Here is a 15,352-nt window from a genome sequence, read left to right as displayed (position 1 = left end):
TCCTCACACCTCACCCATCTCACTTTGCTCCTTTGCCTCTGAGTAAGTTGGTGGAATTGCTTTTGTCAGTGCTCTTACCATGTCACGTTCCACGTTCACGTCCTGGCACCCTCGTGGGACAGCAGCACGTGCTCCCAGGGCTGGGAGTTCAGACCAAGTGGATTACGGGACACGAATGGGAGAAGGAAGCGCCTCGGTTTTTCCAGGTGGAAACATCATTTCCTAGAACCAGCCCCGACCTTATCACAAAGCAGTCAAAGCCTCAGTGAGCTGATGACACGCATCGTGTGGTTTAATGGTTCTGCCAGAAGAATCTGGGGTGGTGACCACAGCTGTCAACTCTTTCTTGACGAGCCCCCCAGCTGCAGCAGTCACCCAAGATCCAAACCAGCCTCAGAGGAGACAACCGGGAGCCCTCGGTGAGGACTTGGAGGGCAACAGCGGTGATGGGCCCCGACGTCCTGCGTCTCCAGTATAGACACAAGCCGAGGGATAGCTGGTGCTCATGGCAGTGGCAGCTACGTGACGTGGGGCACGGTCTCGTCTGGTGGCTTTCGGTGTGTGGTCCCCGGACCAGCAGTCTCCCCATCCCCTGGGAACGCCTTAGAAATCCCACGTCTCAGGCCCCACCCCACAACCATAGAGCCAAGAACTGTAGGTAATGTCCCCAAGCCGCATTTGGACAAGTCCCCAGGTGGTCCATCCGGAACCATCAGTCTGCAGCAGGACGTTCCCTGGGCGGTCTCTGTGGTAGAGAGAATACTTGTTGACTGTAGTTGGCGTTGGGTCCACCCCAAGGCTGTGCCTCTATGCAGCCTTGTAAATGAATCCAACCAAAGCCCGAAAAGAAAGGCACGTCTGGATGTCCCCTAGACCCTTGTGACAAAATCCATGCAGCGGGAAAGAGAATTCCCTGCTTTGTCATTCTCCCTATCTGGCAACACAACCTGTTTTTGTTTACTCCAAGGCAATTAACCTTGTTGCTTGATAAATGTGCCCACAGACGTGTAACATAATAAGGAGGCATTATCCACAACAAAATGCTTTTTATAAAAGACAAACCCACAGGGGGCTGTGGGGACAGGAGACGGTGACTAAGCTTGGCGCTTCCTGCAAATTAAACTCTCCGACTGAGCGGCAGAACAAGCATTTGAGGCAAAGAGCGGTGACAGCAGAGCCTCCAGAGAAGGTTTCTTGTGAAAAAGGAGGAATTCAGCACAGTATTAGGAAACACTGTGTCCTGTGACTCAGACGTACCAGAAGGAACCTGTAAATGATTCCTTCACTCATGGCACCCAAGTAAACGAAGACGGAGGCATAATGACAGATCATTTGGGGCCGAGCGCAAACAAATACGATAACCAAATTAAACATTAATGGACCAGGTGTTGTTCTTTCAAAATATGGCACCAGATTAAGTTAAGAAATCAAAGTCCCTGTATAAAGTTGCTTGAGTCTCAGTGTCATTCACGGTGGTTTTCTTGGTCCTCGGTAGCACTTACGGTTCAGTGTCACGTGTGAGAAATGGCACGTCCTGCACGCGAACACGTTTGCTTGTCGTCAGAGGTGTGCACCAAAGGATCACCCTTGCCGAAGGTTAGGGGTTGCCCCTGGCGTCTGGTTGGTCGTCTCTGACCCTCGGGAGGTCCTGTCCGATTGGAGTGTCTTGTTTCCCCTGGAGACCTTGGGGCACGCCCCGTCGTCCATGCGGACAGTGAGATTTCGGGTGATGTCTTGGGCCGTGCGGTATCAGCATGATCTCTGGAGGGGCTGGAGACCGAGGTCCGCCATCCAGGTGGTCAGCCATGCTGACGTGACTGACCCCGATGTGAACCCTGCACATCAAAGCTCAGCGAGCCCCCCTGCTGGTAATATTCCCCGTGTGTTGTCATCCATTGTTGCTGAGAGAATTAAGCACTGTCCACGGCCATTGTCATGACAAGTAGAGAAAAGTGTGTCCCTGTGTTTTTGAGCAGTCGCCTTCCTGGCCTGAATCCGATGGGAATGCAGGTGCCTTCTGGGCCACTTCCATTCTGGTTGTCTGAAAGAAATCCTAACTGTTGATGGTTCTTGCTAGAGGTCAAAGGAGGAGAATCCAGCTATGTTTGCCGTTGCACAAAATGGAGACTGGTGACCGGGGGCTGGGCCGGGGTGGGCAGGTACCAGGCGGTGCTACCAGGCGGTGCTCACGCCCCGGAGATGCCACTGGGCTGCCGCAGACGGAGGCTGTTGTTGTTCCTTTGCTCCCGTGCGAGGCTCCAAGCGTTTGGCGTGATCTGCTCACCCAGAATCGTGTCAGACCCAGGGCTGTAATCCACACACTCTGTCACCCAGCCAGTGAGTAATTGGGCCAATTAGCAACCTAATTGTAAAAGCACCGCAGAAATGTCACTGCACACCCTACGTGGCTTTTGTCCATCCCTCCCCTGCCTGATACATTTCTCCCGAGAGGTTTTTAGTCAGTGGCTCTGCTTCCTGGCGAGCGCCGCACGGCCTGGGGTTTTCTTGTCACTCGTGCATCCATCATCCTGCTCGTCTGTCCGCCTTCCCACACCTGCGGTCTCACCTCCCCTGACAGTCCATCTTCCTCCTGAGTCATTAAAACAGGAGTTGCAGGATGAAGGAGGTTACTGAGCCCCTAAGATATGTGGGGCGTGATGCTGACAGCTTTGCCTGGCTTGTCCCTACACATCCCAACGGTACGTACGATTCTCAGGTCCATTTCATGGATGAGAAAACCAAGGCCTTTCCAGCTTTGGGGGTCCAGCAACCAGGTGTGCAAGTCTGGAGTCCAGCCCACGGGCAGATATCACCCCTGCCTTTCCTCCCATTTCTGTGCCCTCATGCATCACCTTGGGGTCCTTTGGTGGCACCTCTGTTTCTTCCTCCTCCTTCGTGAGCATTTGAGATTTTAGAGACACCGGGATGCCCTGTATCATATTGTTTCCTTCCCCTTTGGGTTCGCACCCAGGTTTTCCCATGTTTCTCCTGCTGCATCGCCTTCTGCGGTCAGAACGGCGCCTTGTGTGCAGGCTGCCTCCTGCCCTTGGGTTGTCCTGCCCTTTCTCTCCGTTCTGGCCGGATGGGCACGTGGGATCCACAAGAGCATCTGCCTTGCACGGGCATCACCGTGAGCCAGTTGCCGTGGGGTCCGCGGGTGGTGAGGGTGGTTTCACAAGTGGGGTGAGGGATTTGCTTCGTGGATGAGAAGAAAGGCAGTCCAGGAATACGGAATGAAACACGAGAGGAAGTTTCCTTGGTGGGGGACGGGGTCTAGAATGTAAAGGTCACGTTGTTGTCCTTGCAAAGGTGAAAACGTCACGAGCTGGTGTTGGTGTCCTCTGGTTCCAGAACAAAAGAATGACGGTAGTGTACGCAGTTGACCATGTACAGCTTTACTTTTCAGATGTTCCAGGCGGTAGCCTTGGCACACAGTAGGCAGCCGGGGCTGAGTCTGGTTTTCAGCACGTTCTGCAGCCGTCAGTCATTTTTCTAAGGTGGGGAATGTGTGTGTGTGTGTGGCCACCTGTCCATCCCGGCCATCGTTGGTGTGACTTGGTGAGTGGAGCAAGGCGTCCACAGCCCGAGTGCCCAGCCCGTGCTCTGAACGGACCTTTCCCAACTGTCACTGTCCCCGCCATGTTCTGTCTAGTTGGGCCTGGGTCGAGCTTTGGAAACGCAGGTCTGTCGGTGCCGCTGCAAACGGGTCGCTGGGTGCACTAACTAGGTGCTTGGGCCACAAGACCCAAAGTCGTCATGGGAGCTGCCAGCGACAGGCGTCTCTGTAAGGAAACCTCCTGTGTATCCCTTACGCAAGGCTGCCTCCGTGAGCTCGTGGTCCTTTCCTTTTGCGTTAGTTTTTATTTTATTTCTAAATGTATTTTTAAATTACAGTTGAGTATGCCGTTAGTTTCAGGTATGCAGCATATGGGTAGACATTTAATATAATTTATGCAGAGATCCCACTGACGGGTCTAGTCCCCACCTGGCACCATACAGAGTTATCACCATATTATTGACTGTCTCCCCTATGCTGTACTTTACGTCCCTGTGACTATTTTGTAACTGCCTAATCCCTTCCCCTTTTTCAGGCAGCCCCTCAACCCCCTCCCCTCTGGTGACTATGAATTTGTTCTCCGTATGTGTGACTGTGTATCTGTTTTGTTTGTTTATTCTTTTCGGTAGATTCCACATGTAAGTGAGATCATATGGTATTTGTCTTTCTCTGTCTGACTTATTTCACTGAGCGTAATGTTGTCTACATAGGTCTCCCCGTGTGGTTGCAAATGGTAAGATTTCACTCTTTTTTATGGCTGAGTAATATTCCATTGTATATATGTCCCACCTCTTCTGTATCCGATTGTCTGTCAGTGGGCATTTTGGTTGTTTCCATGTCTTGGCCATTGTGCATCTTATAGCACGTAGTGAACGTGGGGGTGGGTGTATCGTTTGAATTAGTGTTCCGGATTTCTGCAGATAAATAACCAAAAATGGAATTGCTGGGTCATAAGGTATCTTTCCTGTTGGAAAGAAGAGAGAGGGGAGCAGTGTGTCTCCTGGTGTCTCTGAGCAGACCTCCCCGTCTGCCATGCAAACATTTACGTCACTCAGACCACTCAGAACACGAGATCGTGCGGACACAGCAGCTGCAGGGGTCCCCTGTGACACCACGTAAAGGTTTTAAGTCTGGAAATGCGTTTGGGGGTGGGATGTGTCCCCCCAAACCCATGCAGACATGTTTCGCTGGGGTCGCAACCCTGAGAGACGTGAGGTGATGTGGAGTCTGACTTTTCTTTTTTCTCAGTGTCCACCTGAAAGTTGACGCGAGGATGGAGGTGGCAACACCGACGCACAGAGTCCGAGTGTGTCCCTGTGAGCCCTTCAGGGAGCCACATTAGCTTTAAATAGGAAACGGACGGCAGAAGTTTCCGGAGATAAATGGGATGAACGCTGATCACAAGCCATGAGGAGCTCGACATAGTGTCCCCGCACGAGCAGCCCGTGGCCGACAAGGGCCAGGACCCAGTGGTCAGCACTTGGAGCCTTTACTTACCCTGTGGCTTGACCGGAGATGGACCTTTAAAACCCACGCCGGTCGCGTCTGCGCCTGGTCCGCTGAACGTGCTGGAACAGCCTCAACACCTGCCAGGCTCGTAGCCCCGTGTTGGCGGCGTTGCCGTCATTGGGGACGACACAGTATGTCCGCACGTCCCAGTGGCGGAAGCACTTGTACAAATAAGTGTTTGAAGGGATGACCGCACTCCCTTCTCTCTCTCTCTCTCTCTCTCTCTCTCTCTCTCTCTCTCGCTCTCGCTCTCTCTCTTTCCCTCCCTTTCTCCCTCCCCCCTTTCCTTCTCCCTCGTCTTCTCTGTACCGAGTGACGACACAACAGAATGCTGGCTGCCTCCAAGCCGGCCACCAGGCTCTGCCCAGAACCCCTCGCAGCTGGCACCCTGGTCGCAGACGTCCAGCTTCCAGAAAGTCTAAGGTGGTGGTGTTGTTGTTTATGGCGCTGACGGACACAACCCCAAAGCTCAAAGGTCTAGGCACTTGCCCAGTGTCCCACCGTGTGGCTCGGTGGTGGGATGGGGACCAGGCAGGGGAGCCCCAGAGCCACAGAAGGAGGGGGCTGCCCTACCCCAGGACAAGGCAGCACCTTCGGGCGAGATGCGTCTCCCTTAGAATTTGTGCGTGTGCGACGCTCTGTGAGATGCCGTAGGACCGACTGAGGGAGAGACGTTGCTCAGGGAGCCCTCTGTCCCGTCGGCTTCTCCCGTTCTCTACCCACAGACATGAGGGCTTTCACAGGAAGCATCACCGCACGTCTGAGAAGACCCTGTTTTAGCCTCTACGAGACGGTCAGCTATGCATTTCAGAAACGGGCCCACCAGCGTCTGCTCTGACACGTGGCGACCTTGGAACGTGGCACCACCCTGTGCTCGCAACACGAAAGACGCCGAACAGACGGAACCCCAACACCTTTCACTGCTCCTCAGAGAATCACAATGACGGCTCGTTACTGCCCTGAGGCCTTACAGGGACGGACTCACGGGGACGCAGAAGTCACAGGTCACCAGGGGCTGACGTTCCCGGTGGCGCGTCCACTGCTGGGGACACTTCTGGGTAACTGACAGGTTCTGAGGCCCAGACAAGCCTGACGTCTACTCTTCTCGGGGTGAGGGCGGGGGCAGGGAGCTGCGCTTTCGTGCAGAACCCACCAAACATTTTGACAAACGAGAACATTTTCATGGTACAGCTTAAAAAAGTCATCTGAAAATCATCTAGTTCCTTCTAAAATGAGGACTTGTTTGCAGTTATTTCCTGAGGAGATCAGGAAATCGGGTCTTTATTTTCTTAAGTGAGACAGTACTTTTTAAACTATGTTGCACACTGTTGGTCATTTGAATCTGAGACCGAAGAGAGGACAATACCTTCCCATTAAAAAAGAATTTTTTATTTTTATTTTTTTTTATTATTTTTTTTTTAGCCAGTTTGTTGCTCTGAGTGACAGGCTCTCTCCACCGTCCTAGGGTTTTTCCTATACAAATACTAGACAAGGGAACGCACGATAGCTGCTCACTATCTCATTTAAAGAGGCCAGTTGGCCCTGTAACCCCTGTGCCGTGCGGGTGTCGTCATCCTGTGATGGTCCTAGAAAGCATCCCTCCGAGGCTGAAGGGTACATGGCAGGAGCTCGTCCTGCTGGAACGTTCTGAGTGTTTCTACAGCCCCGTGGTAACGGTTTCTTATGGGCAGAACGTGCACTCAGTTTAATGTCCTGATTATTTTTGCTGTGTCAGGTATTCAGAAAGCTATGGAAAGGACATATTCTTTGGCTGTGCCAGTGCCTGTGGCACTACGTGCTTTCACACGCATTTACACACACACACACACACACACACACACACGGTTCTGATTACCTCATGCCCTTCTGGACTGTTTGTGCTCCAGCTGCTTTCTTCTAGGAGAATAAGAAAGCAGTTCTTGCATTATTCAGCATTCCTGCAGGACGTGAGCCGACTCGGAAACACTGAATAAAATCACGCACGCCCGCGTGGCAGGCCGGGGTCCGAGCCCTGCCTGGCGTCGTGCTGCGTGCTTGCCGCTCAGAGCGCTGTGTCAGCTTGCAGCCAAGCCTCCACTCCCGCCCTTGCTGTGGCCGCATGTTGCTCTCATCGGTGGGCCTGCCTCAGTTGTCTTGTGCAGAACCTCCCGCGCCGAACCAAAGCAGCCTTTTCTAGCCTGTGTTCTGAGTCATTCAATCGACGTGGGGTTATCTGTTCTTTGAAAACCTGAACGAATGTGCTCAAATCCCATCCGTGGCTTCTCCGTCTTCTCCGAAAGCCAGTCTTTGGTAATTTCTTTAGCTCTTTCACAGCCACTGTTCTGATTAGTCCTAATTTCCTTGATTAGACTGTAATCATCCCTTTCTTCTTGAGACGTTCACATTCGAGTTGTAAACTTCACATATTATTCGTGTGCGTAGAAGGAGGGCCCTCTGATATTAAAATCTTCCTATGACAGCACGGCCCTGTCTGTAAATCTGCATCTGCAGCCTGGTCACGTGTATTCTTCACGGTCGTCTCTGGGTCCTTGTTTCTTTATTTTGATGATGGTGCCCCCAGGTCTTGGTTCTGTCCGTCTTTTTCTTGTGTGTCCAAGAGTTCTTGGGAAATAGCGTCTGAGGCCCGTGTGCGTCTGAGGAAAAACACCCGCAGGAAATGGCATCGTGTCGACGGAGCGTGGGGTCCACTGATCGTGTCCCATTAACGTTTTCGTCCTGGATTCTCCGTGTCTGGTGTGCACGGGCCAACCCTGCTTTGTTTCCCTGATCATGTTCAGCGTTTTGATTTATTGTGTTTAATTAAAAATTTTGTTTTTCCATTGTCGTTGCCATAGAGTAGCCTATTTGTTTCAGATGCACAGCACAGCGATTAGACCTTTCCGTCCCTTACAAAGCGACCGCCCGCATAAGTCTAGTCCCCACCTGGCACCAGACAGAGTTATTACCATATTATTGACTGTGTCCTCTCTTCAGCGTTTGTATTGCGAATCCCCGCTTTGAAAAACATTATCACCGGCATACGGAAGCGTTCTCCTTTTTCCTGCCCTCCGAGAGTGCAGGCCAGCATTTTGGTTTTGGGTCATGGCTGCCGTCGGGGTACGTCCTCCTGTGTCACACGACGCCCCCCCCGGCTGTGTCCACAGTCTCCCGTCTTTCCTACGTGGACGACTGGTCTGCACCTTCTTCTCACCTGCATGGCAGACATCCTACTACGCGTACACTGACTCCTCGCAAAGCATTTCGACCTCCGTTTCTCTAATTACGCAAATAGAAATGAAGGCATTGTTGATGGTGTTAGGATGAAGGCGTCCCCTGTGCTTCCCTGTCCCGCTGCCCCCAGGAGCCCTGCTGTAGCCCTCACCCCTGCCCTCCCTCCAGGCCCATGGCTGGGGGTTGCAGCCCTTGCTTGAGCTTTCCGTGGGTGCTGGCAGGCAGCCCCTAGCAAGCGGGGTCCCCCGGGTCCTGTCCCAGGTCAGCTCTGGTGCCGGTGCCCACGTGACGTGTCTCGTGTTGTCCTGTTCTCAGCGACGGGACCGGGAAGCGTTCTCGTTGGCCGTGGACGTTGCCCTCCCCACCCGTCCACTCCTTATGCTTCCCGTAGACGTGCAGCCCCGTGGAGGTCGGGTGGGGTGAGGGGAGAAGCTCCAGAATCGATGGAGGAGGCAGGTGCTGATGGCAAGTGTGCGCGGAAAGGGCGCAAAAGCCCAATGGCTGTGTCACAAAGCCACGCTCTCAAAGGGGTGGCAGCGCTCACGTGTCCCAGCAAACTGCTCTCACTTATAAATCTTCTCCCCAACGAGCACGAAAGGAGACGCTGCTTCTGACTTTTCAGAACTGCATTGCGCTGATGGTGGGAGCTGAGTGTGTGTGTGTGTGTGTGTGTGTGTGTGTGTGTCCGTCCGTCCCAACCCTGCCCCACGGATTCCACTTACTAGCTGTCGCGAGGGCTTCCCTCTTTTTTTTCACATCCTTGCGAGTGCTTCAGGGGAAAGTTAGGACGGCGTGCCAGGAGTTCCCATCCAGATGGCTCTCGGTTCTACCACACGCTTCCTGGCGGTCGGTGGCAAACCTCCCTTTCCCCCCAATCTGTCACAGACGGCGACTGTTGTAGGCAGGATAGGAATGCGTTACTAGAAGTACGAATGTTAAAAACATGCACAACGGAAACTCCCAGTGTTGCTATTTTTTTTTTATGTCATGGATTCAGCAAACGTAAAATGACAGTCGATTTTGTGTGGGTTTTATTTTTCATCCGTGTCTGAATGTGTCTTATGGCAGGTGGGTCGCAGGCAGGTCACAGGATGGTGTCAGTCTGCAGACCTCGGTCGGAGGGTCTCAGATCAGCGGGATATGCACCCCCTTCCTATTGTGTTTTTTACGGAAACTATTGCCCGTGCATACTGCCTGGTATTCAGTGGGCACGTAACTGGGCACAGCCAGGCTTCGTTCTGCACGAAGCTGGGGAGTGTGTGTGGATTATCTTTAAATGTCCCTTCTGAGTGAAAACGAACGTGTGTGTTCCAAAATATGGACGCTGCCAGGGTAGGGCTTTTGGCTGCCTCTCGGGTGTCGTGACATTTAAAATGCACCACAGTGACCAGAAAGCAACAGAACCTTGCAGACATGTCCACCCCTGAGACGTGTGCTGCTGTAGGTACAGGTCCTGGAGACGTGGGCACCGTGCTGCCCTCTCTTCTGGGACCCTGGGACCACAGACATTCATGGGAGTGCTTTAGCACGAGCTGGGCTTGCAGAGCCAAAGTGACCCTTTAGGAAAGCAGATGGGACATTCGGGACCATACGGATGCAGGGTGACTGAGAACAGTGCGCTCAGCTCTGGAAGGTTGTCTGGTCCGAGTTCCCACTGGAGCCCCGGGTCCCCTTCCAAACTCATGTGGTTGTTTGAGGAATTGAGTTCTCAGCGGTGACACTTCTCACGCCCGGGCAGTTGGCCAGGGCTGCTCTCAGCTCCCGGGAGCTGCTCTCACGTCCTGGCCCCACGTTCCTCTCACAGCGTGGCAGCCGTGTCTTCCAGATCATACAAAGTTGTACGTGAGTGCGGGTCTTAGGGTACGTTCCCCGCGTTGCACCTTCCTCCTTTTCTGATGCACTGTTCCTTTCCAGGTGGGACACAAGTGAACGTCTTTAGCAGTTATCTTCGCGTCCATGCTTGGTCGGAAGGTCACCAGGCGTCTTTGTTCTTTTCCAGTGGTGTTTTTATATTGCAACCTGGCGTCCATGGGGTCCATCCAGCAGTTCGTCCAGGCGTTTAAGAAGAAGAAACTTCCTCTGCACGTGCTGGTGAATAACGGTGAGAACCGGAGAATTCCCTCCCGAGGGCAGTTCTGAGGCAAACGGGGCGTCCCGCGGGAGAAGTCCTTTGGGCAAGCAGGTCCCCATGGAAGCCCATGGACGTGGGTGCGCACTCTTGCCCCCATTTCGTCTCAAGGGTGTGTCGGGCTTGTGTTATTCGCATTTGCAATTTTAATGTGTTACGTGAAAATGGGGGCGTGCTGTGTGGAGGTGGTATTTTGACCGGCCCGCTTGTGCGAAGGTGTGTCAGGTGCTAAGGGCAGGGTGTTTCCACAGACATTATCTTACTGCGTCCTCGGGACATTGTCATGGAGTCTTTGTTATTTGCATCCCGGACCCTCATGTCCTGCTGTGTCTTCACGTCTTCCCAATCGTCAAACAGACGTGTGGCGTCCCTGTGTCCCCTTCTCTCGTCTCCACACGGCCCCCTTGTCCGTCTTCCACCCAAACCACCCTTGACCCTGAACGCGTCCTTCAGCCATGCTGGGCTCTGAACAGCCTTGGGGACACTTCTCCTCCGTCACCCTCTGCCTGTGCCCCTGTCGGTGTCTCTCTTCTTCCGCTCCAGCCAACTTATTTCATAAAAGTTAGTGCAGACGCCCGTCCGTCCCCCACAGTGAGGTGCCAGCAGAATTTAACACGTCTCTTTTAGACGTGGAGGCCAAACAAGCATATAAAGAGGGTCGATGATAAAATGAATACCAGGGATGGAATACAATCCAGTAGAGACCTACAGCCACTGCATCTGACTGTGGTGCTGATACTGTTCGTATCCAAGAGGATGGTGGAGGGTGTGCAGAGTTTCCCCAGGCGGTTGCCCGGGACGCTCCTCCAGGATATTAACTCTCCCCACCAATGTCGTTGGTGCAAAGGAGTTGGACCTCTGCTGTGGACCAGTCACAGATGAGGAATCGCTCGGCTCTGCTCCATAATGCTCGCTTCCAAGGGAAGGCACACGTCGTGCTTCTCTTTCCTCTCTTTCTTTTCTTTTTATTCTTAAAGAGACCGATTTTGCCACCGATGAGGAGGATTTCCGACATGAAATCCTCTTCTGTTTGCTAGCGGGACCAAACGAGAAGCAGACCGCCTCTGTTCTGTCTGTGGAAAGCCCCGAGCGAGCGGACGTGATTTATCAAACACAAGAATGGTCAGTAGGAGACGTTTGGCAGAGCTGGGTCGGTGTTACCATCCCTGCACGTCTCAATGGCGTTTATCTAGTTTCCCACCCGTGCCACGCACACACACGGGCTTTTAATAACTGCACAGGTTTCGTGTTTTATCCCTGTAGGACTTCTTCCAGTAACTCGAGTGCATGGCATTCCCAAGGTGAAGAGCTACTAAAATTTTAGGTTTCGTGCTCCCCAAGTGTATATGTCGATGGTAACCCTGAGGGGTCACAATGGTGTGTGCCTGGCCACATCCACCCTGACCTGAGCTTTCCATCGAGTTCTCCTTTCCCCGTTCATTGACTGCTGCCTCTAGAAATGCACACACATACACAGAGAAATACAAATATGTGTATACACGTACGTACAAAATACACAAACACAAGTACACGTAGGCACATGCACAAACTTTCGGAGATGTATACACGTACAAATACAAACCCCTGTGCAAACGCACATACAAACACAGGCGCAAATAATTACACATCTGTGCACGCAGACCCTACACACACAAATTCAATTGCAAAGGCAAATATACACACACACATAAAGCTTGTGGACACAGATGGAGATACAGATATGCGTGGATATACATAAATGCATAAGCAAAAGCATAAACTGAACACCTACGCATATGTGAACATCTTTCATACACTCTAACAGATATAAGCACGTTTACCTGTTGCAAATGTACTCACAGACACAAATGCCTATGCATGTGTTATATGCAAATACAAGCGTGCATGCATCTACAAACACACACGAATACATGTGTATGTCTTGTATGGAAATGCAAGCATGTCTGCAAGTACGTACACAAATGCATCCCCACGTGCAAATTCAGACATGCCCACATTATATATGCAAAACAAAATGCATGTGTAAATTCATAGCCATTGGCAAATACGTATGTGCACACAAATTCACATACAAGCAACATGTGAAAACACAAACATAAAATGAGTATGTGTGATTGCGTGTGTGTGTCAGTGCAAATGCACACCCATGCCCAGACACATATGCAAGTCCATATACACGCGTGTGTACAAATGCACACACAGGAGACCTGAATACACAGAATGACATACACACAGAGCCTGACAAGCACAGATGCACAATCCGTACACACACGTAGACACACACATGTCCAAGCCAGCCGGCCTGCCCGAGCACGCGTCTGAGGCACGCGTCCCAGCTTGTCAGACAAGGGGTCTTCCGTGCGGAAGAACCAGCTTCCCGGGGACACCTGGTGACCCCGGGCAGTGTCACTTGGGTGCTGCAGCTGCCGTCCGATAATTGTGGCAGAGTTGGAGAGCGGGAAGGAATCTTATTGTCCTGGCAACACCCCCCCCCACCACCTGCAGAGCAGGTCCCTGAGGCTCAGGAAGGTGACATGGCAGCCAGGACCACAACCTGCCCTCGTGGAGCCCAGAGCTCTTTCGACGTCCCCCTGGGGGACAGCTGTGCCATCGCATGTCATCTAACACTGCCCGAACCCCCTTTGTCCCCAGCTGGGGTCATGATGGTCCCCCAGAGGAAGACCGTGGATGGATTTGAGGAACATATTGGGTTGAACTACCTGGGCCACTTCCTGCTGACCAACCTGCTCCTGGACACCCTGAAGGATTCCGGACGTCCCGGCCGCACGGCTCGGGTGGTGACCGTGTCCTCGGCCACGCATTACGTCGGTGAGCTGGACCTGGACGACCTTCACAGCAGGTGGGTGCAGACAGGTGGGTACACGCTGCCGTCGGTCCTGGGGTGTCCCCCCTACTTTGCGGTGACCTGTCACTCCAGGGGCGCCGACACGCTGGCTGCGTGTCCCAGAGAAGTGATGTGTGTCACTCACCTTGTTTTTTTTTTTTTATATATATATTTGTCGCGTAACGATGATTCTAATGCGGACATCCACGACTCTGTTGACTGTTTTGTAGTCGCACGTTTAAGCACTTCCTCTGTATCTGTCCACTAATCCATCGCGGAAATGCTTCTCGGAAAACACCACTGCTATTCTCATTTCACACATGACGCACTGGAAGCCTGTGTTTGTCTTTCAGGACCTCCCTAATATCACGAGGCAGAGCTAATCACTGACAGAGCCCTGGGTGTAGCACTGCAGAACAGTCAGGGGAAAAAAGATGACAGCTGGCTGTAATGAGAATCGTTGAATTTCTCTATGCAAAAATTTGCAGTGTTCTGAGGTTTTGTTTTGCAATTTTTCTACTTTATTTATTATTAAATTTATTGGGGTGACAATTGTTAGTAAAATTACATAGATTTCAGGTGTACAATTCTGTATTACATCATCTATAAATCCCATTGTGTGTTCATCACCCAGAGTCACTTCTTCCATCACCATATATTCGATCCCCCTTACCCTCATCTCCCACCCCCCACCCCCCGCCCCCGTTACCCTCTGGCAACCACTAAACTATTGTCTGTGTCTATGAGTTTCTGTTTCTCATTTGTTTGTCTTGTTCTTTTGTTGCTTTTGGTTTATATACCACATATCAGTGAAATCACATGGTTCTCTGCTTTTTCTGTCTGACTTATTTCGCTCAGCATTACTCTCTCAAGATCCATCCATGTTGTCACAAATGTTCCTATATCATCTTTTCTTACCGCCGAATAGTATTCCATTGTGTATATATACCACCACTTCTTTATCCAATCATCTATCGAAGGACATTTTGGTTGTTTCCATGTCTTGGCCACCGTAAACAAAGCTGCAATGAACATTGGAGCACACGTGTCTTTATCTCTAAATGTTTTCAGATTTTTTGGGTAGATACCCAGGAGAGGGATTGCTGGGTCATATGGCAATTCTATTCGTAATTTTTGAGGAACCTCCACACTGCCTTCCATAACGGCTGCACCAGTCTGCATTCCCACCAGCAGTGTCTGAGGGTTCCTTTTTCTCCACAGCCTCTCCAACACTTGTTGCTATTTGTCTTGTTGCTGATAGCATTTCTGACTGTGTTCTGTTTTAATGCATCCTGCAGTGTGTTGGCTTTTGAGGTGTAGTATAACATTATTTTACTTCTGGACATGCAACACAATAATTCAATGTTTGTATATATTGTGGAAGGCCCACCACGGTACGTGTAGTTCACATCCGTCCCCACACTCATCCCCTCCCATGGATTCATTAAAAGCAAGCTCCTTCGTGTCCACTTCGGGGAAACAAGGAGATAATCAGAAAACTGTGTAAGCCTGGCCCTGGGACACCTGGATCTCAGCCTCGGGGGCTCCAGGACTGAGGGAGGGTGACCTCCTGTGGGTTTCAGTGCCCCGGGATGAGGACTGTTCCCACAGGGGGGCTTATTTCACTCTGTGACACCCCCGACTTCTGTCCCTTTATTTCTCAGCATGTAGAGGGTGTGCAGCCCTTCCACACACCCCATGGTCTCCTCCAGGGCCCTGTGTGCCACCTGACAGTGAAAGGGACGTGTACTCGTGAGAGCGCCTGATGTGACCACAGGTGCTGAGATGGCGCAGTCAGCCTGCGGCTCTGCCCAGACTCGCCCCCCTGCGTGTCGACTCCCGTGGCCAAAATACCCCGCAGACGGGCCTCGTCCGGGCCGGAGGCTGGTCCTCTCCCCCACGTGGGCCCAGGCTCGGTGTCTGCAATGCAGGCTGTGTAGGAGCAGCATGTGTTTCCTGAATCCAGGGTAGACCTGACTTTACATGACACACGCACAAACACATGTGGCAAATAACGTCACGCCCAGTGAACCTCTGGGGGGAGGGGGTGCCTTCCATTCCTATGTTGGTCTTTTTCCCTTTCAATGTAAACGTGTTTAACGAC

The 15,352-nt window shown here is 52.0% G+C and overlaps 1 protein-coding gene across 2 annotated transcripts in view; it reads left to right on the top strand.

The window, feature by feature from the left end:
• DHRSX (dehydrogenase/reductase X-linked) overlaps window positions 1-15,352 on the top strand; it is a 101,774-nt gene that overhangs the window by 69,130 nt on the left and 17,292 nt on the right. For both annotated transcript variants that reach the window (XM_088795229.1, XM_088795228.1), the window contains exons 4-5: window positions 10,275-10,376; window positions 13,056-13,263. In XM_088795229.1, coding sequence (XP_088651355.1) covers window positions 10,275-10,376; window positions 13,056-13,263 — 310 coding nt within the window. The remainder of the gene's footprint in view (window positions 1-10,274; window positions 10,377-13,055; window positions 13,264-15,352) is intronic.

This window comes from Rhinolophus sinicus, chromosome 18 (genome assembly GCF_057876585.1).
Source record: "Rhinolophus sinicus isolate RSI-liver-muscle chromosome 18, RSI-T2T, whole genome shotgun sequence".
Taxonomy (NCBI): Eukaryota; Metazoa; Chordata; class Mammalia; order Chiroptera; family Rhinolophidae; genus Rhinolophus; species Rhinolophus sinicus.
The sequence above is the reverse complement of the archived record's forward strand: the minus strand, read 5'-3'. Positions and strand labels throughout refer to the sequence as shown.